The sequence below is a fragment of the Cygnus olor genome, chromosome 5, assembly GCF_009769625.2.
Source record: "Cygnus olor isolate bCygOlo1 chromosome 5, bCygOlo1.pri.v2, whole genome shotgun sequence".
In the NCBI taxonomy this organism is placed as follows: domain Eukaryota; kingdom Metazoa; phylum Chordata; class Aves; order Anseriformes; family Anatidae; genus Cygnus; species Cygnus olor.
The window spans coordinates 32,040,610-32,063,441 of record NC_049173.1 but is presented as its reverse complement, the minus strand read 5'-3'; the positions used below and the strand labels follow the sequence as shown (position 1 = coordinate 32,063,441).

At 48.3% G+C, this 22,832-nt stretch overlaps 2 protein-coding genes across 7 annotated transcripts; one reads left to right on the top strand and one right to left on the bottom strand.

Moving 5' to 3' along the window:
* Positions 1-7: 7 nt before the first annotated feature.
* Positions 8-17,154, top strand: DDB2 (damage specific DNA binding protein 2). Of its 6 annotated transcripts, XM_040560052.1 has the most exons (14): positions 8-28; positions 466-662; positions 1,284-1,443; positions 2,535-2,669; positions 4,570-4,753; positions 6,881-7,011; positions 7,505-7,696; positions 10,300-10,466; positions 11,614-11,713; positions 13,083-13,260; positions 14,337-14,482; positions 14,755-14,919; positions 15,237-15,282; positions 15,952-17,154. In XM_040560052.1, exons 5-14 carry the CDS (start codon positions 4,582-4,584, stop codon positions 16,200-16,202), a joined length of 1,548 nt encoding a protein of 515 aa, XP_040415986.1. In that variant the 5' UTR covers positions 8-28; positions 466-662; positions 1,284-1,443; positions 2,535-2,669; positions 4,570-4,581; the 3' UTR covers positions 16,203-17,154. The 6 variants fall into 6 exon arrangements, with proteins under 6 accessions (XP_040415986.1, XP_040415988.1, XP_040415987.1 ...); XM_040560053.1 differs by lacking the exons at positions 8-28; positions 1,284-1,443 and having other exon boundaries at positions 81-662; XM_040560054.1 differs by lacking the exons at positions 8-28; positions 1,284-1,443; positions 2,535-2,669 and having other exon boundaries at positions 80-662.
* A 1,362-nt stretch (positions 17,155-18,516) lies between these two features.
* Positions 18,517-22,346, bottom strand: ODF3 (outer dense fiber of sperm tails 3). The gene is made up of 7 exons (XM_040558005.1): positions 22,269-22,346; positions 21,777-21,903; positions 20,924-21,124; positions 20,418-20,519; positions 20,118-20,239; positions 19,519-19,659; positions 18,517-18,600 (listed from the first exon to the last, which is right to left on the bottom strand). Exons 1-7 carry the CDS (start codon positions 22,344-22,346, stop codon positions 18,517-18,519), a joined length of 855 nt encoding a protein of 284 aa, XP_040413939.1.
* Positions 22,347-22,832: the final 486 nt, after the last annotated feature.

Genomic DNA, 22,832 nt, shown 5'->3' with positions numbered 1-22,832 from the left:
GAGCCAATTAACGGGACCGTGCGGGCAGGTGGGGCCGGGGCGGGGGAGCAGTGCTGGATCTCCCGCTGTCCCGTCACGGGCAGGGGCTCGGGGTAGCCCTGCGTTTTGTGGGGTGTCGCTTAAAACACTTGGGGGTCGCCCAGCGGGGTTGCCCCTCGGCATGGCGGGCGCCTGAGGGGGGAGGCAGCCCTGTGAGGAGCCGCCTGTCCGGCGCTCAGGGAGCTGGGCTCCTGTCCTGTCTGCAGGGCTGTGGTTCAGTTAATTAGTTACTGTGAGCTGCAGCTGGCCTGTGCCCACCTAGAGCCCCTGTTCCCCGGTTCTGAGGTCGCTCTCCTGGGGTTGGGGAGCAGCCTCACCGCAGCTCAGCGTGGTGGCCTTTTGGCTCACTCCCTCAGAGCTGACTCAGTCCGTTCGCTCTCTCCTCTGGAAACCTTTTCCTGAATAACCCAGACCTCATCTTTTCAGAGTCGCTTGGTTGAAGCCAGCTTTTTCGAAGTACCAGGAGGTTTGTGTGCCAGAGTTTCCATTTCTAGCGCCAGGCCTCGGGTGTGGTTTGCCATGACGCTGGGACAGAGCGTGTAGAGGAGCGCCTGGAGGCCTCGCTGGCCCCTCTCCTCTTGACTGCTTCCAAGAGACTTGGGACCCACCTCCAAGGACCAACTGTGAGTTTGCCGTGACGTTTATGCAATCAGTGGAGAGAGGAAAGTTTGAGAGCCTTACAGGAGGGAGAGAGGAAAGAACATGCCGTAAATCTGTGCTCCTGCTTCTCTGGAGCAGTCCAGGGATGCTTTCTCTCTTTACAACTGCCCCAAGTTTTATAGGAGGTAGAAAAGTACCTCTACAGTGGACCTTCAGAGACTATGAATTCCTATTAGAAAGGAGATCTTAGAAACCGTTCCACTTATTTTGCCCTGGGGCCAATCCTCAGTTCACTTTCCCCTGTGTAGATTCCCATGATATGTCACTGGATGTGGTACAACGGTGAGTGTACTTTCAAAAAGTGACTCAAGACATTTATCTTACCCTAGAAGTTAATTATCACTGAGAATATAAGCATTAACTTTTTATCTTACTAAAATAATATTTTTTTCTTTTAAAAATAAGAAACCACCCCTGAAAAAAATGAACAAAACCAGTGCCAATTCTTTGGCATAGAGATTCTCTAAATCAAATACGAGATTTTAATGCTATTATCGAATTTACATACATTAATGAGGTAGGGGAAAGCAAAAACCTGTAATTCATTAATATTCTTTATCCAGAGTTTGCCTTATGTTATGCAGATTTTGATACTGATACTCCATGCATTGAGCATCTGAGATGCCTTCCATTTCGGATCTGGCTGTCCCCAGTACAGACTAAGTGGCGAGGCTACTACGTAACATGGCTGTTTCACTCCTTTCCTCTAAGACTGGAATTGCTTAGGGAAAATTGAGTGCTCAGGTAAACAAGATCATTAGAATAGCAATACTGCTCTTTTTCCTGATGCAGGGCAGCCTAGTAAAGGTCATGGGATAGAAGGAGGTTAGATAGCATATTTACTCTTATCTCTTGGGGATTGAAAAATTTTTCCTACCTTTTAGCAGAATATAAGTCTTGCTTGCATCTGCAGGCAAAACTCAAGTTGCTGTAATGGTACTCTTTACATCAGTAGTCAGACTAAAGTAGCCAAAAACATTCACGCTTTGGAAAAAGGTCCTGGCAACAAGGAGGCAAAATACCAACTAGTATTACAAATACCATGAAGTTGACGGTCTTAGTCAGAATATAGCTTTACCAGACCCAGCAACAAGACAGCTTCATTCTCTAATAGAGAACTGTGATCTATAACTAAGGTGGAACCTCAACAAGAGCGTACATCAGACAGAAGGCATTGTAAAAACAAGCCTAATATCCAGCCCATGCATATTTATACTCCTTTGACTTTGCTGCATACATTAGTTTGAAGAGTGTGAGCCTGTAAATACATATCAGAATATTATTTTCAAATTACTCTTTCTCTGGCCTGCTTTGTACCACGTCTGCTTAGTACTGGCATACCAGTACTAATCGGCGGCACCCTATGCCAATAGCCTTTCTGCTGTGCATGATTTGTGATCTGCTATTCTTGTCCTTAGTGAATAACAATTACAAAAATAATCTGGTGACTCTTGAGAGAGAAAGCAAACGTGGTGTTAGTAATTGATAGAAAATGCTAACCATGACAGCGCAATGAGGAAACCCGTAGGTTGCTGTGCATGCCCTCTGTGCAGGGAAGCAAACGCTGGAAGATGAAAGGAATGGGGACAGGAAGTACACAACATTGCTGGAGGTAACCTAGATGACACCATTGGAGTTTACTTTGGGATTAAGACATAGATCATTGAAAGCAATACAAGTCTTTCAATCTGCTTGAAGAAAGTTGGTATCGGGGCATTTGTCTTCAGTTACAGACTTAGAAATGTACACCTTTTACTGTATGTGAAAAACAGAGGTTGTTAAGATTTATGTCCTTTAATTGGTGATTTGTTGGTGATTCCTAATGACCTCCACAGCTTCTGCCTCTGATGACGATGACTTGTGCAGACCTGTAGACGAAACCGTTGATCATTGTCAAGACAAGGAGGCTATTTTTCTATAGTAATTTCCCTTCCCAGAAATCAAGCCTTCAAGGCTTCTGAGGAAAGCAGGTAAATACTACTTTCAGTTATTGCTATTGCTATTTTTTGTTAATGGATACAATTCTCAGAAGAATGCTGTGTATTACAGAAGTGCTTGGTAAGACTATGGTCAGGTTGGCATACATGTTCAAAAATGTCTGACGTCTGTCAACATGTCAAAACTGACGTCTGTCAGCAGTTATGATTTTTTTTTCAGGTCATTCTGATACTCAGTTTTAGGATGCTAGCAACTAATACAACATTGTTGCAGTGCAGCAGAAAGGTCTGGAGTTTGGCTTTTTATAGCTTCTCCTAGTAGTTTTTCAGTTCGTTTCCTAATATGTGAGAAAATGTATAGGTAACTTGAGTAGAACCCCCTGTCCCCCCCCAAAAAAAACAACACACCTACAACTGCAGGAATGGTTACACAGAGATATTTTAGGACCTGTGTTCGCAGCCAGCTGTGTGGATGACAGGACGTTATTACTCTGAATATTGATGGGGACCTGAAGCATGGGATGCCTGCTGCTCTGGAGGCAAGACAGGCAGCAGCCTCCCTCCTGGATGGAGAGGGAGGGAGGTGTGTGTACCTCCAGCTGGGGACTGTCTTTGTTTCTCTCCTGTGCTGCCCAGGGTAAGGTCTGGCAGTCTCTGAGGTGATCCAGACGTGACTTTTTCCCCAGCTTTAAAGCGCATGTTTTTCTGTTGAGCTCTACCACAGCTCGACACCAGGTGCATCTTGCTGTGAAAGTCGTGTTTTTAAATAGTATCTCTTCTTTTTTCGGGCGCTGTTCCGTTGGTCTATTTTGGGCCCTCCCCGCGCAGCTTTAATAACCCCGTTTGGCGCCGCAGAAACTAATCCCATCTCTAGGAGCACAAGTCCCGAAGAAGACGACGTTAACCCCCCCAAGGCCGCCTCGGAGGCTCTCTCCCCGCGCTTGGGGCCGGCCGCGGGCCCGGCGGCGCTGACGGCCGGGGCTGCGAGATGGCGGCGGGGCCCTGCCGAGGCCGCCTCAGGGCTCGGCGCCGCTCCCGGGGCCGGCAGCCGCTGCCCCCCCCGCTCCTCCCCGCCCCGGTTATGAAAGCTCCGGGGAGGGGCCGGCTGCCGCCCGCCGTCCTGGGCCGCGCCGGGGCTGCGGAGGCCGGCGGAGCGCAGGTGAGAGCGGGGCGGCACGGCCGGGGCCCGGGGAGGGCGCCGTGTGGGGAGGCTCGGGCCCCGCACCGCCCGCGGCCGTTCACGGCTGGTCCCTAAATAAGCTCGGCGTCGGCGGGGGACCGGCCCGGAGCAGGCTCTTCCCCGGGGAGCCCCCGGGGATGCGGCGCCCGCCGGCCGGGAGGAGGAGGCGGAGAGCTGGGGCAGCCCCGCGCCGTGCCAGCCCGCGTGGGGGGGGGCCCAAACGCGAGCCGCCGGGGTGAAAAACAGTCGGAGCGTGTTTGCCGCGCAGCGGAGGAGCCCGGCCCAAATATCAGGTGGTGGCCGTTCCGTAGGAAGCGTCCTCTGAACAAGCTCGGTGGGAAAGCAGTCAGCCTTGGCCGTCTCCGTAACAGCTCAGACCTTTTCCTTAGCTGAATCTGAAGAGCTCAGTGTGAGCTGCTGCAGGAACAGTTAGGGTATTATGTGGTTGCACAGATGTGCTTTATGCAGATCTGTGGGTTTTAAGCTTAAAATTTCTGTAGAAGCACATCTGTCAAAACATACCCTAGTGCTTCAGGATACACTCATTTTCATATGGGAACAAAGAAGAGTTTATTGAACCTGTTCCCCTCTCCAGCAGAGCACAACAAAAAGCTACTGTCATGCTGATGAAAGAGGCTACAGGTATAATCACTACTTCCAGGCCACTGGGATAAATTTCACTCCAGTTTTCCTCTCTGTCGTCTGGTTAAAAGTCTGTGACAGTCTTACCTTCCGTGCTTTATTTGCTTCCAGTGGTCAGACAGAATGGCTCCAGTAAATCAGCCAAAGGACAAGAAGCATGAGAGGGCACATGAGCATTGGTCAGAAGAGACACAATCGTCTGGGAAAAGGAAACTGGACTACAAGGAACTAGAGAACGAACCACTAGCAAAGAAATTGTTTCTGAGAAAAACATCCAAACCCCTAGAAAAAATCGGTAATGCTTTTTTACTGTTTCTCCCAGCCAGATTTACCCCAAATCACAGGCATCAACTAGTTGAAGAGGGAGAATGCCAAGAGTCATGTTCAGATGACTGTTACATATTCAAGTGATACACAGACATGTATCAGGGTAGTGCAGCCTCCAATTATCTGTGTAGTGAAAGTGTGTCTGTGCACGTCTGTCCTTCATTTTTGAGACTCTGTACCCCTTGGTAGAAGCCTGCCCACTGATAATGCCATCACAGCACATTGGAGAGTTCTGTGGAATTCCTGAATTACCAGATATCTGCTTTACTGTAGGACAGACAGCCTTGGTAATGAATCATTTTTTCTTCCATGCAATTCTTAATGCAGTTTCGTAGCTGTAAGGTTGGTATCCTACAGCATGCAGTCTAAACTGGCATTTCCACCTGATCTGTGCATATTCTAACTTTTCCTAAATTTAAGTGGGAGTTATAAAATTTGGATCAGTTGGCAGTGTGAACAGTGGTCATGGAGGCAAAATACTCTTGTTGGAAAGGTGTTATGTACGTAATTGTGGATAGTTAAAGCATCTTCTCTAGTTAACTTATCTATGTGGTTTTCATTGTAACTTCACGGCCTGATTTTCCGATTCGGAGAGCACCTGTAGTTCCCCTAAGTTTCAGAAGGAGTTGGATGTAGTTAGTATTTTGAGGAAAAAGAGACCAATCATATTTTTCACTAAGACCTTTCTTAAAAAGACCAAGACCTTTGCATTTGAGCTTTTCTGTTCTTTTTACATATTTTGTGAGAAAAACTTCCAAACCCCCAGAGAAAATTGTAATACTTTGTTACTGTTTTATATATTGATTTTAATATATTTTGGAAAAAAATATTTTTTCTTCTAAATTATATAGGACAGGTCCAGTTTCTTGCAGTTGAAATCCCTTTTTAAGTGTTTCCTACAGCAGATTCTAACAAGGCCTGAAGTTTTTTCTTAGTAAATTATCCTTTGTAACCAAACTCAATCTGAAAAAATATGCCCACTTCTGAAGAAGGAACTGTGGATGCTAATTCTTCTGTGGAGGAAAAAAAAAAGAAAAAAAGAGGAAAAAAGGAATTAAAATATAAATCCTTGTACGCCCACTTCAAAAGGTGTGGCAAGTGTTAGCACTATGTTGGCATGTGAATAAAGAAGTTTAGTTTCTAGGCTTCAGGCTTGCATTAAAGGAAGATTTTGTTTAGGTTCTAATCACACAGAATGATCCTTATGTTTTTGGTCTTCTGTTTTTTCATTAGTATCCTGAAATAAAAGTAGCATTTTTGTTTCTTAAGAAAGGCATCTTTCTCATTTGACATCTAGATCTACTGAGGTGTTACAGTCTATTGCCATGGGGATGATTAGATCATAGACATGGGACTGCGAACAGGTCTTGTTTTTATCTAAAGGTCCCTGAAGATAAAACTTGGAACATGAACAAAATGTAGAAGCATGCTGTGCTCTCAGCAAAAATCACCCTGAACAGAAAGGTTTTCAGGCGATGAGGCGTCAGCAAGTCTATTATCAAAAACAAACCTCACAGTGCTGTAGGCAGACTGTATGGGCTACAGCACAAGCAGATAGAATATTCTCATTCACAAGCAGGCATTTCAGGAACTGTGTGGGAACTCCTGTTGCTACACTTGGGGAAATTTCAGGTGTAACATTTCTGCTCTTCACAAGTCTGACCTTCTTTCCCCTGTACACAGGGGCTCGCCCCCGCCCCACTGCATATTGCCAAGTTGTTGGGGCTTTGGATGGCCTCAGTATATTTTGGGTATGAACCATTCAAGCTGTATACTGTCCAAGAGATGCACCACCTGAGAGTTTGCTTTAGTCCTCTCTCTCGTGCTGTCTTTTTGCTAAATCTTTGGCTAGGAGAAGGAAGTTTTATCATGAGGAAGCATACGCAAAAGTTTGGCAGCCTATGGGAAGCACTGGGCTCCACAGTTGCAAAGGCTGCTTGCACCTTAGACGTGTAAGAGTCATTTAGTCTTTTCACTTGTGGCTGAAGCTTTTCGTGGATTTAGCAGCAAATGCAGACGTCTTCCCGTGTTGTTTAGTGAGTGAGCATGACCGGCATTGGCTCCCAGTAAGTTTTACTCTTTTCCTCTCTGGCAGGTCGGAGTGGAGGTGGGTCTGTGACGAGAAACACCGGAGCCCTTTTCCATCAGCTGGAGCGGCGGTGCAGCATTGTTCATTATGTCTACCAGAACATGCTGGGAGGCTCCATCCGGGCACAGCTCAGGCAGGTGAGGAGTTCCTCCTTCATGACCTGTTCGATGTCCTAACTCTTTTTTTCTTTTTGTGCTGTATTGTTAAGCTGCAAGCAATTTGGATGGAGGCCTATAACATTGTAGCTGTAGGTGAAGTGTAACATTCTGGATGCACAGTAATGACATAGTCATCAAGGTCTTATTTCTGACAGGGAGACGTGTTATCCTCCCTCGTTAATATTAGTTATCCTGCCTTCTTAGCTCAGCCCAAGAGGCTTAGCTCCCTGTACGTCATTTAAAGCATGGTATCTCTCAGTTCTCTGTTGCTTTCTGAGTTCTGTGGTTGATGTGGATTTGCGTGGTCCAGATTGTTTCCCTTGGGCACAGCATGTACTCTTTGCACAGAGGAGTTTAGCCTTTGCTGTGAATGTCCTACAACTGGTGGTGATTAGAAATTCTTAGCACTCCTCATTCAGAGATACTCAGGGATCCCTGCAAAAGTCATAATTATCTTTTATCTTTGTAACAGTGTCTCCAGCTGCCCTTTCTGCGTTCTCTGACCTCCTACCGCCTCTTCCGAACAGCAAGTCCCTTTGACAGGAGAGTGACATGCCTGGAGTGGCATCCAACACACCCAAGTACTGTAGCTGTTGGTTCCAAAGGTGGAGACATCATTCTGTGGGACTACGAAGTACTTACTAAAACCTGCTTTATAAAAGGGGTAAGTCTCTGGGTGTGTGGAATGGGTAGGAGGGGAAAACTGGAGCACCGCCAAATATTTGCAGGTCAAAACTGAGATCTGTTGTGAGAAACACGTGAAGGCCTTGGGCTGCAGAGTAGCCAGCCATGGGGCAGGACTGAGATGCAGCAGCATGTCATTCCTCAGTTCCAGATTGTTCTAGCACTAGGGAGAACAGAGGCTTGTTGAGTAAATTCATAATGAAACTGTACTTGATGTGTGTTCAGTGGGAAAACAAATTCAGCAACTGGCAAAACATTTATTTTAAAGGGATGCCAAAAGCAAATAGGCAGAGAGGGTCTGTCTGGTTTAGGTCTTGATCTTTCTCTGCTCACCTTTTATTCTGTGTCAGATGAAGAAACATCTTTGAATGGAGAGAAACAAAGTTCCTTCATCTGAAGTAAAAAACTAAGCTAGAATGAGTGGTTTGTATAGCTAGCATGCCCCATAGTACATTCAGCCATTGGCATTCCTACAGGGACTTTAAAAGACTCTTTTGTCCCTTCCTAAATTAACATAGGTGTGCACTGGAAGGAATTCTATCCTCCAAAAATTCCAGGGTTGTATTTCTTTTTTGTTAATAGTGTGATGTCAGCCAAGGAGCACGTTGCTGGGGGACTGGCGGAGTTGCAGTTCTATTCTCTGGGAGGGCAGCTGCCTAGACAACTGTCATGTGGGAAGGCATGGTTGTCTTTGTCTCCTGGAGGGCTGTGGTGTGTTTCGCTGTTGCTGTTAAGAACGTAGCAGAGAATGCAGACTTAGAGAACACGCTTTCCTCCTTCCCCATCACTCAGTGGATTTTTCTTTTGTTCATCCCCTTCCTTGTAGATGGGAGCTGGAGGGGCCATCACAGGAATGAAGTTTAACCCTTTTAACCCTAGCCAGCTGTACACTTCGTCAGTTGCCGGCACTACCACCCTGCAGGATTTTAATGGCAATACTTTCCGGGTCTTCACCATCTCCGAGGACTGGGAGTAAGAAATACAGCAATGTTTTGGGCCTCTGTGTCCTGCTGGCAGGAGCACTACAGAGAGAGAGAGAGAGATGCTGGTCTCTAATATGTGGGAGCTGGGCTTCTTCTCCACGTAGACCTCCTTTACCCTCTAAATTTCAAAAGTCCTCTCCCTTCTGAGGAGGCTCACTCTCCCTTTTTATTTTTCTCTGAAATGGGGTGGTGGGTAGGAGAGAGCTCTTCCTCATTAAGGGGAAGGACATAGATGCTTGCTTACTACCTGTGACATGTGGGAGTGTGGGGTGGATTTCCTCAGCTCTGTGTTCTGTAGCTCTGCCCTGGGGACCTTCTGACCTCTTGACCTGGTAGCGGTGCTGCTCGCTGCCAGATGGCTTTTACCGAGCAATCTGTAGTCCCCTCAGTCCTTCTCCACAAACATCACTGGCTTTAAGTGGTACATGTCATACGGATCACACCAGTTCGTCCCACCTAACTTTTGGTGCTTCTTATATAAAATATCAAAATTAAGACTCGGATCCTTCAGAGGAATGAGGAGATGAATCTCTAGAGGCAACTCTGTCTGCCTGTGTTTAGAATCACCCTCTCACACTATTCTGTGGACTCATGAGGAAGCCTGACCTCTTCAATTAGTTACTTCAGTGCTTGTAGGTAAGTGAGAGAAATGGGGTTAGCCTCCTCTTTGCTTTTCTCCACCTGATTCTTTCTGGTAGCAGGTTTCATGGTTGGTTTCCAAAGCGGCTGTTCCAGCTGCAGTCTTGTCTTAAGGCAGAAGGTGAGCCCTAGCGGTGCTGGGGTGACTGGTCAGATAGGCAAGGTGGGACAGGAAGACCTCGTATCCCAGTGGATCCCTGTCATAGTAATGCCTGGATTTGAAAGGACACGCAGTCTTTCTTCGCTGCTGTGAGGACAGGCAAGCTCTATGGGTGGGCTTTTCGTCTTCATTGGCCTCTAAACAGCTAATGTGTACCGTGTGACTTTATTAAATATTTGCTCTGTGAGCAGCAGAGGAGTGCAGATCAGAGTTTGGGGACTCCCAGTCTGCATCCTTCTTTTCTGTCTTTGTGTATGTTTTCCACGTTTCCTCAGTAGATGGAATGGGGAAGAACATTGAGGTTCTTGTGCCTTGTAGCTAGCAGTAGAATTTCTCCTGGCACTGCTCTTGTGCTGCCTGCTGATACCTTGAGAAGGACTAGGTAAGGCACTGGAAGTAGGCTGTAGTGAACTGGTGAACGAAGCCTCTGTAAGAAAAGCTTGGTGCAGTGCTGTCATGAGATTTTAGGTAGCTTCTGCATGCAGTGGTGCTGGTTTTTCTTCTGATCTCCCAAGGCTGGTCTGAGCCAGGTGGTTCCCTGTATACCTGTCCTTCCCTCAGCAGCAGAGGGAAGCAGTTCTGCTAATGAGGTTTGCAGCCCAAAGCGTTGGGGTTGAACCTAGAGGCTCAGAATGTACGTGCTCAGATCTGAAACAGATCAGAAAGATCTTATATGCATCCCCTGTCAGAAGGCGGAGCATCGTGCCTTGGGAAACCGGCAGTGCGTTCCAGGAGATGAGTTGTATTAAGATTTTTTTTCCACTCTAACCTTGATGCCTTTTGGCTTTGTGTGTATTCCAGAAAGGGCCGGGAGATTCTCTTGGAGACATCAAGTTCAGTCCTTATGAGGCAGTGAAGCTTTATGTGGCATCAGGGGATGGCACCCTAAGCCTGCAGGACCTTGAGGGCAGAGCGGTGCAGGTGATCTCCCGTGCCCCGGACTGTGGCCATGAGCTCCATAATGTTTGGTGAGGAGGGAGCAGGGCAAGGTTGAATCTCTGCTCCTTAATGCTGTGGTTAATGGTTAACCCTTAGCGCTGGGTTAGTGCTGTGGCTCTGCTCGCGCTCACTAACATCTGCTTCTTTGCAAGTGTTAGGAGATCCTTGGTGTGAAGTGGTCCTGTGAGGAAGCTCACAGATAGGCTCCTGGCCCCAGCTCCAGCGCTGCAGGGTGGGTGACAAGCTAGGCAGCCCCAGGGCACCTAGGTTTTTGCAGTAGCTGAGTGCGCTGCATGCACCTTCTGCTGTTATTTCTGGTGACACCATCTCCTGTCTTGCAGGTACTGACAAAGCTTTGCTGTATAAAGTGTGAGGTGAGAAGAGCAGAATGTGCTTTCTGCTCTTCATTGTGATCTGTGTTCTGGGCGCTTTGTGTGCAGCAGCTCAGGCAGCAGAGGAAGGCCAAAAAACATTCCTGAAGAATCAAAGTTTCAGCTTACTGAGTTTACCTTACTGCCCTCTGGAGTGTTCAGGCTTACCATGTTAATTCCCACTGCCTTGAATTCAAAAATAATTTGCAATAAATTGCAAGCGAAGCTTTCCTTACAAGTTCCCAAAGGACCCCAGTTTTACTCTCACTGGCCCTACCCTCCCAGCAGAGCTGGGGTTAAGAAATATGTCTTTATCAGATAAGTCTCTACTCAGTTTTGTTTCTTGGAGCATGAAGTTGAGACGGTTTAGAGGTGCAACTTTCCAATCCAAAGCTTTTGTCTTTTCTTTACTGCTGCTTCACTGTGTTGTGGAAAACCTTATTTTAAAGCTGTTTCTGTATGTTTGGCAGTGTTGCATGGGTGTTCTGATCTTTCCCAAGGTGTATCCATGTGCAGGCTCCAAGGGACTTTTCAGCCTTTATTATGTTCCGCTGTCCCCATGTGTCACACTCTATCTAATGAGCACTTCACAAATTACTTGGAAATTGTTTCATATTCAGTCACCAAAAGCAAGCACTGCTGATAAACCGGCCCCCTTCTTGATGTTCAGGGCCACCCCATCAGATCAGGCAGGAGACGGCAATTACAATCTGTTGCAGTCTCCTTTGTCAGAAAGGGACAAGATGTGAACCAGAGCTCAGCTGCCTGTGGGAGGCAGCACTGATTTTTGTCTCTTTCCCTCTAGTTGCTGGTACTGCAGCGTTGATGTTTCTGCAAGCTGCCGCACTGTGGTGACAGGCGATAATTTGGGCAACGTGGTTCTGCTCAGCACTTCTGGTGAAGAGGTTTGTATGGCTCCTTACAGCATCTCCTTTACGGTAATCTTCATGGCTCATGTACTTTCCTGCACTACAGGGGCCCAGTGAAGTGGAAAAGTGCCTTGCAGCTGAGGAGATGAGTCTATCCGCTGTTTAGGTGCTGAGACTTCCTCCGCTTCTGCCAAGCACGCTGGTCAGCACAGTAGTAACAATTCTCAAACAGGGACTGTGTGATGTGCTGCCCTTTTCTTAAACGTATTTGTTACTGGGCAGAGTAATTATATGGTAACCTGAAGAACCTAAATACCTTCCGCCAGCAACCTTCATGCTTCCAAAAATTTAGCGCACTGATAGGAGTCATTTGGGAGGTACTGCTTTGATGGACGCCTTTCCATGACTGTGGAGTAAGTACATAACAGTAATTCAACAAACATTGGGATATAAATTTTACTACTGCTTTTAGACATGAGAGAGCAGGCAGAGGCAGACTCTGAAGCAGTACAGAAACCTGTTGGAGAATAGGCTTGGAGTGGCCCTGCTTACAAGAGCCTGCTGTACCGCCACACTGGAGTTACCGTTTCTCCTGCCTGCAAGGGTAACATCTGTAAGCGTGCCGCCCGGTGAGCTGTGGCCAGAAGCAGCTGTGTAAATTAGTGAGCAGAGTTACGAGTACATGAGTTTTGTGCATTAAAGGTTAGTTGCTTGCTTTATTTTTTTCTCTTGAAAGAATTTGATGGGCTCTCCTGCACTTAGGAGATACCCTAAGTTGGGTGGGCCAACTTTACTCCTTTGACTAGAAATAATCTTCTGGCATCCAACATAAATTTATTGATAGTCAGTTTATATCCATTTGTTCTGCTTAATTGAAATATTTGTCCTTTCCTTATATTTCTTTTCTGATACGTTTCTAGAAGCCAATTGTATCCCATCACCTGTCATTTTTACTAAGATAAAGCAAGCTTTTCTGATCTTCCACAATGTAGGCCCTTCCTTATTATTATTATGTTGGCGGCTCATTTCTGTACCTGTTCCAGTTTGTTTTAATCTTCCTGCAGCTGCAAGACTGGCACTGCATGAAGTATTCCACATGAGGTCTTACCAGTGACATTAATAATTCCCTCCATGAAACAGGGATTGTATTTTTCTTTCCTATAGCTGTAATAAATTGGTGGATCAGAGATTCTCCCAGGATTAAATAGTTCCAAGGTCATTCTTCTCCTTTCTTGTTTCCAGTAGGTGTATCATAGAAGGTTTTTTATTTTTATTTTTTTAACTCTGTAAATGTATGACCTCTTTACTCTGCACTAGTAGATTCTCATTTCATTTTTTTAATCCAGTCGTTTTTTTTGTGTGTGTGTGTGATTTTTTGTTTGTTTGTTTGTTTCCTCTGCTTCAGATTTGGAAGCTGAAATTGCACAAGAAGAAAGTAACTCACGTGGAGTTTAACTCTCGATGTGAGTGGCTGTTGGCCACAGCATCTGTGGATCAGACAGTCAAAATCTGGGACCTCAGAAACATCAAAGACAAAAATAATTTTCTTCATGTGCTTCCTCATGACAAACCTGTCAATGCAGGTAAGTTCATGAGATAAGAATTTTGTCACACAGATATCCGCTGAATCTCCCATCCACGTGTTTTTCTTCCTTTTTTCATGAGTTTTGGATTCTATGTTGCTTTTCTTCCCAAAAAGCATGAGTTGATTCTCTCTTCCAGTATATCTTTGTGGTTTTTTTAAGAGATTAAAACACTTTGGAGCAAGCCTCAATGCAGCCAGATGCAAATTGTTCAAGTATCATGTAACTTTTAAACACAAAAGTTGAACATGAATTTTACCTGAGTCCTTTAGGAGGAGGTTGATATAACTTGCTAACCTGTATTTTTTTTTTAACCTTCGGAGTAAATTATTCAGAATTGCTGTTCATGGTGGAAGCACACGTAAATTCTGTTTTTTGACAGACTTATCCTAGGCAGGTTAGAGCTCATTGTTTTCTGAGGTACTGCCTTACAGGTTTAACAGTGAAGATGCTTGTGCTCTCTTGCTGAAAAGCTTTCCTGCATGCCAGCTGTCTTCCTTTTGCTGGTGCTTATAAGCAAGGAAGGCAGTGGGAATGTGTGGCCAGAGGCAGGGAGGTGAAATAGGGCAGCTACAGATGGCCTCAGACTTGCTGTACAAACTGTGGCACTGTGCTTGTTAGTGTTGAAACATCAGCAGTGGCTGAGATGAGAAAACTGAATTTATTGGGACAGTCCCTTTGGCAAGAGCAGGGCGTGGGACTCAAGGCTGTTTCTTGGCTGCAGTTTTACCAGTTTGTGGAAGTCTGAGCTGCAGGTGTCTGTTTCCATCTTTTCTGGTGACTTCCCATCTGAATGAACAAGTTCCTTTCTTGGCTATGTCTGTTTCTGACTCTGAAATGAGAATAGTGATTCTTCTTGTGTAACCGAGTGCTGTAGGTTTCAGCTTACTGCAAGAGTTTTGAGTTTTCTTCAGACAGGTGAAGTTTTCTCTGTTGGGGCACATGGCTACATGTACGTTCTTAGTTTAAAAAAGAAACAAGTTGACGTTTTTCTAGTCAGAGAAATGTGACTTCTGTGTTTCTTGTCAATCACAGCATTGTGATCTCTTGTTTGCCTCGTTGTCCCCCTCTCCTAGCTTACTTCAGCCCAACAGATGGTGCCAAGCTGCTGAGTACAGACCAGCGCAATGAAATCAGGGTTTACTCGTGTTCAGACTGGACCAAGCCACAGCATCTGATCCCACACCCACATCGGCAGTTCCAGCACCTCACACCTATTAAGGTGAGTTAAGCCAGTATAGTCCGAGAGGAGCATCACCCTTGGTGCTAGCAGCAGGCTTTAAAAGAAATGGTCTGATTTCTGGGCAGGATACGATGGTGGTGGGTGGATATTCACACTGCTGCAGCTCTTGCAGAGCATTCCGCTGAGGATGCTCGTGTTTCTCAGGCTGTGGGTGGGATGGACAAACTGCTGCTCACGCTGCTGGTTGTCTGGTGTGTGTCAGCATCAGCTCTGCCCCTCTCCAACTCCCCATCGCTCTGCTCTGTGACTAGGCGACATGGCATCCTCGCTACGACCTCATTGTAGCGGGTCGCTACCCAGACCCGAAGTTCCCCGGGTACACGGTGAATGAGCTACGGACTGTTGACATATTTGATGGAAACACCGGGGAGATGGTTTGTCAGCTCCATGACCCAAACGCATCTGGTATCATCTCGGTGAGTTGGGCACTGCAACTAGAACTACCTCTGCGTGTTGAACTGCAGCCAAGAGATGGGCTTTAGGGACGAGAACAATAGGAACGTCCTCTCTACTTGTGACAGACTCACGGTCTCGTGGGGTTGTGGCTGCTGGCTAAAGCTGCTGACTCGAGCGGGGCTGTTCTATGGTCGTCTGTGGGTTTCCTGTGATGCTCTTTAGGGAGTATTCTGCTTTCCAGATTGTTTGTTGCCATTATGTAAGCAGTGGTGCTCTTACGCCTCTGTTATGTAAGCAGTGATGTTCTTACAGACTCTTATTGTTTTTCCACTTTCAGCTCAATAAATTTAACCCTATGGGAGACACACTGGCCTCTGGCATGGGTAAGTAAAGAGAACCTGGAACACTAAGCACCCAGGAAAGGGTAAGCTTGTTTCTCAAGACTAAAAGCAAGTCGTGAGTGTGGTTTCCCAGATCCCGTTCACTGCTAGTCCCCTATAATTTTCTACATCTGTAAAGGAAGTCAAGACCTTCTTGTCAGTCTTCCACTTTTGCAGTTACGAAACAGGTTGCTAGTCATCTCTCAAGCATTCCTGAGCATGAGATCCGGAGGGGAAGAAGCCTCCCCTGAGCCCTGCTGCCATCTGCCGGCCATATAACAGTTCCAGAACACAGGATGGGGGAAAAAAGGCCTTTTCTGGCTAGGCCTGTAGCACTTTCCCTTTATTTGACTTACCTTATTTCCCAGGCTTCACAGCCAAGATTACTCAATTTTTCTTAGGCTGTATAGGATTAAGGCAACTGATTATAGGTTTGTGTCTTATAATTGTGACAGATGAGATTAGAAATTACTTGATTACATTTCGTACTTAGAGAAAAATTCCATGGGCGTTTGGAGATTGTCTGCAATAAATATCTTTGTATCCTATTTACCTTGGAAATGTCTTAGAACAGACAAAACATTTTGAATTTTTGGCATTTAAGTGGCATAGCCTAAGTTATTGTGCATCAGAAAATCTACATCAAATACAATGTTTAATTTTTCCTCTCAGGCTTTAATATTCTGATCTGGAGCCGGGAGGAGATGGTGGCGAAGAAGCAAGAACATCTTCTGAAAGCCATGACAGAACAGGGGATCGGAAGCCGGAGTTTGTCCAGGCGTGGAGGGCAGAGACAGGCAAACCCAGGGACAAGCAAACTGAAAGCTAAGTTACTGTCTTGGGATGTGGAAGAGATGAGAACAAAGAGCAAAGATTCTAAATCACAGGCGAGGAAGAGAAAAGGGAAGGATCTAGAAAACTGATTTAGTGTTTTGATCCTTTCTGGATCATAGAGGACAAATTCAGTGCTGGCAGTGGGCAGCATGAGTGCTGCAGGGCATTAGCCTTCTTGCTTTGTCCTTCCTCCCTGGATCTGATCTTGCTTCCCTGATTCCCTTTGCTTCCCCTTCTAGAGAGTTGTCAGTTCGTCCTCCAGGTGGAATTACCACCCATTTTCTGAGGCACCAGGGAAACTTCAGAGGTCTTCAGATCCTGCTGCAGTTACTGCTTCCAGCCTGCCACATCTGCTTGTTAACAGTAACAGATTGGTAACAGAGGTTATCACCTCGTGTAGCGCGCTGTGGAGCAGCTCATGATGGGGTCCCCAGAGAGTCCTAGTCACACTGAACTGAGGAAGCTTTTGTTAGCGACACTGACGTCCTGAAAAGGTCGAATATTTGCAGGGGTGAGGTGATGGATAGCTTGGGTGACCTAGGGAACACCAGCCCTTCCCGTATGCAAGCTTCTTGCAGAATGTGCATCTGTCAGAACCTCAGGCTTAGCCTGGTCTGTGCTTGCAGCTATTTAACTAGACCACAAAGAACATGCCAGATCTCTTTATCTGCCTTGTGGGATGCAGGGGCAGTATAGAGCTGGGAACCTACTGATTTTGTAGTTTCTATCTCGAGAACTCCAGGCTTTTTCTTGCTACCAATTAGGTAATTTTTTCACCCATGCCTATGCACGTCACAATATTGGAGAAGAGTGTTGTAAAGCAGAAATGAGGGATTTCTTCCAGACACCCCTTTTCAGAGCCAAATCTTAAAACTGCTGTTAAACTGAAAAGTTTTGCATATTCTAGTTTGTTAATAAAGCTGTCTGGGGCCTTGCTGCTGTTCCAGAGGTTGGTGGATGGGACAGGCTCCAGGCCTGCTCAGATTCTCTGTGTTCACTTTTGTAGTTTTGCAGTATTGATATGAATAAAGTTTTGTACTAAACTGAAGTCCTTCTGTGGTATATAGAGCGGGTGCTTTGCACATTCTGCTGAACTGCTTTTGTTTGGGAGGTTAGAAGATGTTGACCTTTCCCCTGATGAACTAGGAGAACTAGAACAGTACAAGAACTAGAAAAGTCAGTCATAATACTGTGTCTTCGATGGACCCTTCATAGCTGGACAGGCTGCATTATGAGCTGTATCTATGCATGGTTGCTGCCATCAAAACTAGTTTATCTCAATTCTCTGGCTGCTACTGGGACTGTAAATCACAGTTTCCCCTTGGGAGGGGGTGTACTGCAGTACGTTCTTCTGTTTTCCAACACTGAGCACACTGGGGTTAGCCCTGTGAACTCAGAGAACAGGAGGAGTGGAGTTCAGTGGGGATTTGATTTTAATGACGAAAAGGAAATGTATTGGAACAGTTACAGAAAGTCATTCACAGTCAAAATGTCTAAATCATCATAGAAACCTTTTTTCTGCATGTGCAAAATTTGCTGCCTTTAAAAATAACAGGTCTGGTCCCCTTCAATGTACTTTCTCTTACCTCTTTCTCGTGCCCGTTCTCGCAGGCAGTGGCTTTTTCTTTATGACTGTCTTGCTATGCAGCAGACCTAGGTGCTATCTTCAGAGGCCAAAAAGGTGAGAAAGATGCTGAGAACAGCAAGTTGCTTCTGCTGATTCAGAGTTCCCATGTTGGTAGATGCCAATACGGTGTAGGGAAAAGCCCCCACGGTACTCCATCGGGGAAGGAAAGGAAATGTCTGTAACCCAAGATCTGGCTTCTGCCGCCAAGAGGAGAAGGGAACTGCACCAGAAAGGGAGTTTAAAGTAGGAAGTGAACGTGCAGCATCACCATGTGAAGTGCCGGTGCTTCTGGTGCCTGCTGCAGTCTCGTATTCTGCCAGAAGCTACGAGGCAGGTGGTAAACACTTGGCATAAAGTTCCCTGCAGCAGCTGCAGGGTGCAGCTCCAGGATGCTCCGCTGTGGGGTGTGAGTGGGTGGGGAAGGCCCTGAGTGCTGTCACGGCGCAGCGTTGAGCTCTGATGGCTCTTTGTGGGGCTGGCATCTCTCCTCAGCCAGGAGCACTGCAGCCTGCAGGTGAGGCATGGCCCTGGTGCAGGGTGAAGGGAGCAATCGGGATGCAAGGCCTGTGGGGTTGAAGGCAAGCAGGTGAAAAGGTGCTGGCAGAGCTGGCTGTCTTGCACGCCCTCGGCATTTCAGGGCTCTCCTCTTGCACTCTTTTTGCTGAGGCTTTAACCTTACAGAGAGAAAAGAAAACTTCCTCACTCACACCCCTTCCTTCCTGTTCCCCTCCTCAAAGCTCAAGGAGAACAAACAAGGTCTTTTGGGGAACCTTTTTTTATTCCACTATGAGTGGAGTTGTATAGATGGAGTGACGGATTCCAAAAGTGGTTTCGGGTGCCTGGGGCTTGATCAGCGTCACCTGGAAGGGGAAAAGTTTTAAAAAAAGGAAAAAAAAAGGGGTTCATTAAGGGTCCTTCTTGTTGTCCCACACTTCCCCCTGTTCCTAGACAGTCCCTGTATGCCTCTCTCTTACTGCTCCGTGTCAGGATGTCAGTGCAGTGCCGCTTCAGCTTCCTGCTAGAGCAGACTTGTCGCAGCGATGGCAGGCTGCTCTAACAAGGGTGGTTACGGGCACTTGGCATTTCTCATCCACGGCCGTGTGCACTCCTGGGACCCTTTAGCCAACTCTCCCTGTTCTGGTGGCATGCTCTTTCAAAACCTCCTGTGTTAGCCGAGCACTGGAAATGCCCTGATGCTCTTCCTGCTTGCCATTTCTTGCCATTTTGGGCAAGCAGTCGGCACCACAGATGTGGGAAAGGTAAAGAACGACCTTCCTGATTTTTGTTTGCTTTTTGTCTCATTCCACTTCAAGAGAAGCTCTTGTTTGCAAAAGGAAACTGGACTGAAAGGACAGTTGTTCCATCTGGCATGGCAAGCTCAGCTGGACCTGCGCTGGATCCAGAACTTGCTCCAAGCCCAGAGGACCTGAGGCTCCAGCCAGCCTTTGCTGGACTCCCCTCCCCTCCCCGTGTATCTGCAGGGCTTCCCCAAGCTCCGCTCTCGTGTCTGCTTGTCCCTTCTGAGCTCCGTCCCCAGCAAGGGCTTGTGACAGATGAGCAAGTCACGTGTAAGGGCGGAGGGAGCGGAAGGGAAAAGACGTGTCCTCTGCCCTTCCCCTGCTAGGGTCTGGGGCAAGGGCAGGGAGCAGGCCTGCTGTCCTGCAGCTGGTGCCTGCAGTGAGAAGCCCGTTTGTTCTCCGAAACCTCAGCAGAAGGGGCAGATGCTTGAAGGCTGCTTGTTGGAAAATGGAGCAGGAGAGGCGAGCAGGCTGCCTTACCTTTCCTGTGCGGTAGTCCGCGGGCCCAGGCTTGACAGTTCTGTCCCCTCCAAGTTTGGTTTGGGCTCCCATGGTGTACATGGGTGCCCTTCTTTTGTAGGCATTCACCTCAATGTTTGGGAATGCGGCGGGACCTGGAGTCTGCAAGAGAGCCAGGGACCTTGTTGGGTACAAATTCACAGGTTTCTCCTTCCCGATTCCCCACGAGGGCTGCACGCTAGTGGCGCTAGCTCAACAGAGAAGGGAAGCCTGGGACAATGTCAGCGATGGCACAGCCTGTTCCCCTCCAAAGGGGCATTTTCCAGAGTGGCAGGCAGGTAGCCATTAGTTCTGATGAGCTCTGCATCATCGAAACTGCCAGAGCTGGAAAGTGAGGCACTTGCAGGTGTAGGCAGAGCCTCCCTGCGCTCTCTTCTCCTGCAGGAACAGTGGGAGAGCTCTGTGGCCCTGCGAGCACAGACGTGGATTCTCTGGCTTTGCTCTCGGTGCGCAGAAGCCTGCGCTAAGCAAGGATGCAGCAGGCTTTGGAGCCCTTGTGGCACGAGGAGAGCAGCCGAGGTTCACTAGGCAGTGCGGAAAAGAAGGGAAGCATCGCTCACCTTAGAGAGGTCTGCGTCGAAGCGATCATGTGTGCTCTTCCATTTCATGGAGTAGCACGGGCTGGCAGTTGTGTAGGCTGTGTTGGGTCCCATCAGCCTGGGTAAGGTGTAGGTGCCGGGGCCTGCAAGAGGAGTGGGAAGAGAGGGTGGGCGATCGAGTCCCGAGTGAGAAGCTGCTGCTTCTCGCCCCACAGGTCAGAGGGAAGCTTTGGAAGTGGGCCCATTGCCAAGGCCGATCAGCAGGCTGTCCCTGCAGCGCGCTCAGGCTGCAAGTGTCTGCCTTGCCCAGGGTCGCCTTACCTGGAGGGTGGTCTGCTCGGACAGCCTCGTGCCGGAAGGCCATGGACTGCACAGGCGGGCACTTGAAGACGTGCTTCTTGGACGCCTCGGTGCAGTAATCGCCTAGGGCCGAGGGGGAGAGAAGAAAAGCCGTCAAGTGCTGGTCTTTTTCTCCAGCCACAGAGGCAATATCCCGAGGAGGGGCTCTTCATAAGAGCTGCAAAATTCCCAGCTCTCTGGCAGCTCCTCCTGCCCTGTGCTGGAGGACACAGGCAGCACCAAGGGGGGGGGTTTCTGCACCCCGCAGCTTTGTCCTGCCCTGCTGTCCCTCTTGTCAGCCCCGAGCCCGCGCCCCGTTCTTTCTGGATTCTGCGTTCTGCCCCCTCGTGCCCATGGCGGGTGGTCCTTGGCAGCTGTCCTTCTCAGAGGGCAGCTATGGCTGCTCACACTTGTTCCCCCACTAGGCCAGGGCAAAAGTGAGGTGTTGTGGTCTTGTCGGCATGAAGAGCTGGAGAGACGGTACTCACTCGGTCCGGGTGTGACCGTGGTATTTATTTTGGGAAGTCCCCGGATGTAGGTGCCTGGAGGCACGTACTTCCCCGTCCTGGTGATGGCAGGTTCCACGAGGTATCGGGGACCTGGACCGCAGCCGCCTGTCACGGGCGGTTTGGTCCCTCTGCAGGTGTAAGCAGGGGCTCGGCTTTTGGTGGGACTGTGGCCCACGAAACCTAGGAAGCAAAGCACACAAAGGACACCTCCAGGAGGCTGCACACTTCAAGCTGCACTGGAAGAGGCGCAGTTGGAGTCGCCAGCCCCCATAAATTCCCCTCCCATGGGCCTTTTTCCTCCAACACTACTACAAATACAAGCCAGTTATGCAGTGCCTTGGGGTGCAGAAGAGTAAGCCAAGGCAGCACAAATGGCTTTGTAGCTGCATTGCAAAGGCAGCTGATAGAGACAGCCGATGCCTGGCCAGCAAGCCTCCTGCGCCTAGCGGTTCAAAAAAACTGCTCGGAGCACCGGTGTTGGCATGCCATAACGAGAGTACCCCCGGGATTCAACTGCTATCCAAGATTTTAACCCCACAAACACTTGGAAAGCCGAGTGCAAGCCAGCAGGAAGATGGCTTCTGTGAGGTTTTGACTTTCCTGGAGTTCTGATGGGAACACTACCAGGGAATGGTGCCCAGGCCATTGCTTTTGCTGGTATGAAAGCAGTGCTCTCCTGGGCGTGGGCAAGTATCGGCCTTCCTCTGCCAGGCCTGGGGGGCTGTTGGTGCTCGAGGGCACAGAGGCTTTGCCAAAAAGGGGAATGGCTTTTGAGCTGTTTTGAGCAGGGATGTCCTAAATGTGCCGCCCGCCTTGGGTTTGGTTGCGGTACCTGTTGCCCCTGGGATGGAGTACTTGGGCCCAGGGCTGGTGAACTGGGCCATGACTGGGCCGCGTGGGCGGTGAGGTCTCCATGTCCCCACAAAGGCTCCGTCCATGCTGGCAGGCGCCTCCAAAGCCTAAAGGCAGAAGAGCAGAAGAGTTACTGGTGGGCTGCCCTGAAAGAGCTTAGAGTTCAGCTCTGCCCCTCTCTTTCAGGTGCCAGTGCTCCACTTGGTGCGTAGGACTAAAACGCAGCCCCACTTCTCCACCGTCCCCTCTGTGCCTTGGTACTGAGCCTTCAGAGGAAACAAAGCTATTGCTGCTTCTTTCAGCAGCAGACCGACATCTGAATCTCCAGTCCCAAAACCCAGGTCTGAAACCTGCCTCCCCCTGCGGCAGGAGCTCCACTTCACCTTCCTAAGCCTAGGAAGGCAAACAGGATGAGGATGAGCTTTGCTGCTGCTGCTGCGGCTGCTCACAGTCACAGAGCACAGAGAGTTGCTGCAGGCAGGCAGAGCTCACGACGGACACTGCCTCTGGGCGTGTCAGCTTCCAGGGGTCCTTGGGGAGGGCACGGCATCGCCATAGAAATGCATTATGACAGCATACAGGCTTCGGGAGCATGGGGGATGGCATCTGGGCTGTTACCTCCTCAGCTTGGTCTGGACCCCATCTGGTAAAGTGTTTCTGGCCTCAGCCTGGGGAGGTGCCAGCCCTGCGCCCCCCAGACTGGGGTGTGGAGCTGGGCTCTGTCCTTGGGGACAAGTCTCCATCTCCAGAATGCTCTGCTGTGGGGTGTGAGTGGGTAGGGAAGGCCTAGTGGAACTCAGTAGCATGGGTCAGTGGTGAACCTGTCAGGACTAGTTTAAAGGTTGGAGTAAATGGTCTTTTCCTACCCTGAATGATTTTATGATTCTGTGTAATGTAAATTTTTGTTCTGAGAGAATACTGGAGAGACAAGGCCTCCTCTGAAACAGCACAGGAAGATCTTGCAGAGCAATGAATGATCTGCGACTTCGGAGCTAGGACAGGTCTGCTCACATCCCTGTATTTCAGTTCATTGAAG

Bases quoted from the DNA above. Each gene is read 5' to 3' on its own strand.
- DDB2 (XM_040560050.1), top strand. From the start codon at position 3,625: ATGGCGGCGGGGCCCTGCCGAGGCCGCCTCAGGGCTCGGCGCCGCTCC. The intron at 13,261-14,336 runs GTAAGTTCATGA...CCCCTCTCCTAG, and splicing joins TGACAAACCTGTCAATGCAG to CTTACTTCAGCCCAACAGAT. The intron at 14,483-14,754 runs GTGAGTTAAGCC...CTCTGTGACTAG, and splicing joins AGCACCTCACACCTATTAAG to GCGACATGGCATCCTCGCTA.
- ODF3 (XM_040558005.1), bottom strand. From the start codon at position 22,346: ATGCCGTGCCCTCCCCAAGGACCCCTGGAAGCTGACACGCCCAGAGGC. The intron at 20,520-20,923 runs GTGAGTACCGTC...CCTCGGCCCTAG, and splicing joins CACGGTCACACCCGGACCGA to GCGATTACTGCACCGAGGCG. The intron at 20,240-20,417 runs GTAAGGCGACCC...CTCCTCTTGCAG, and splicing joins CCGAGCAGACCACCCTCCAG to GCCCCGGCACCTACACCTTA.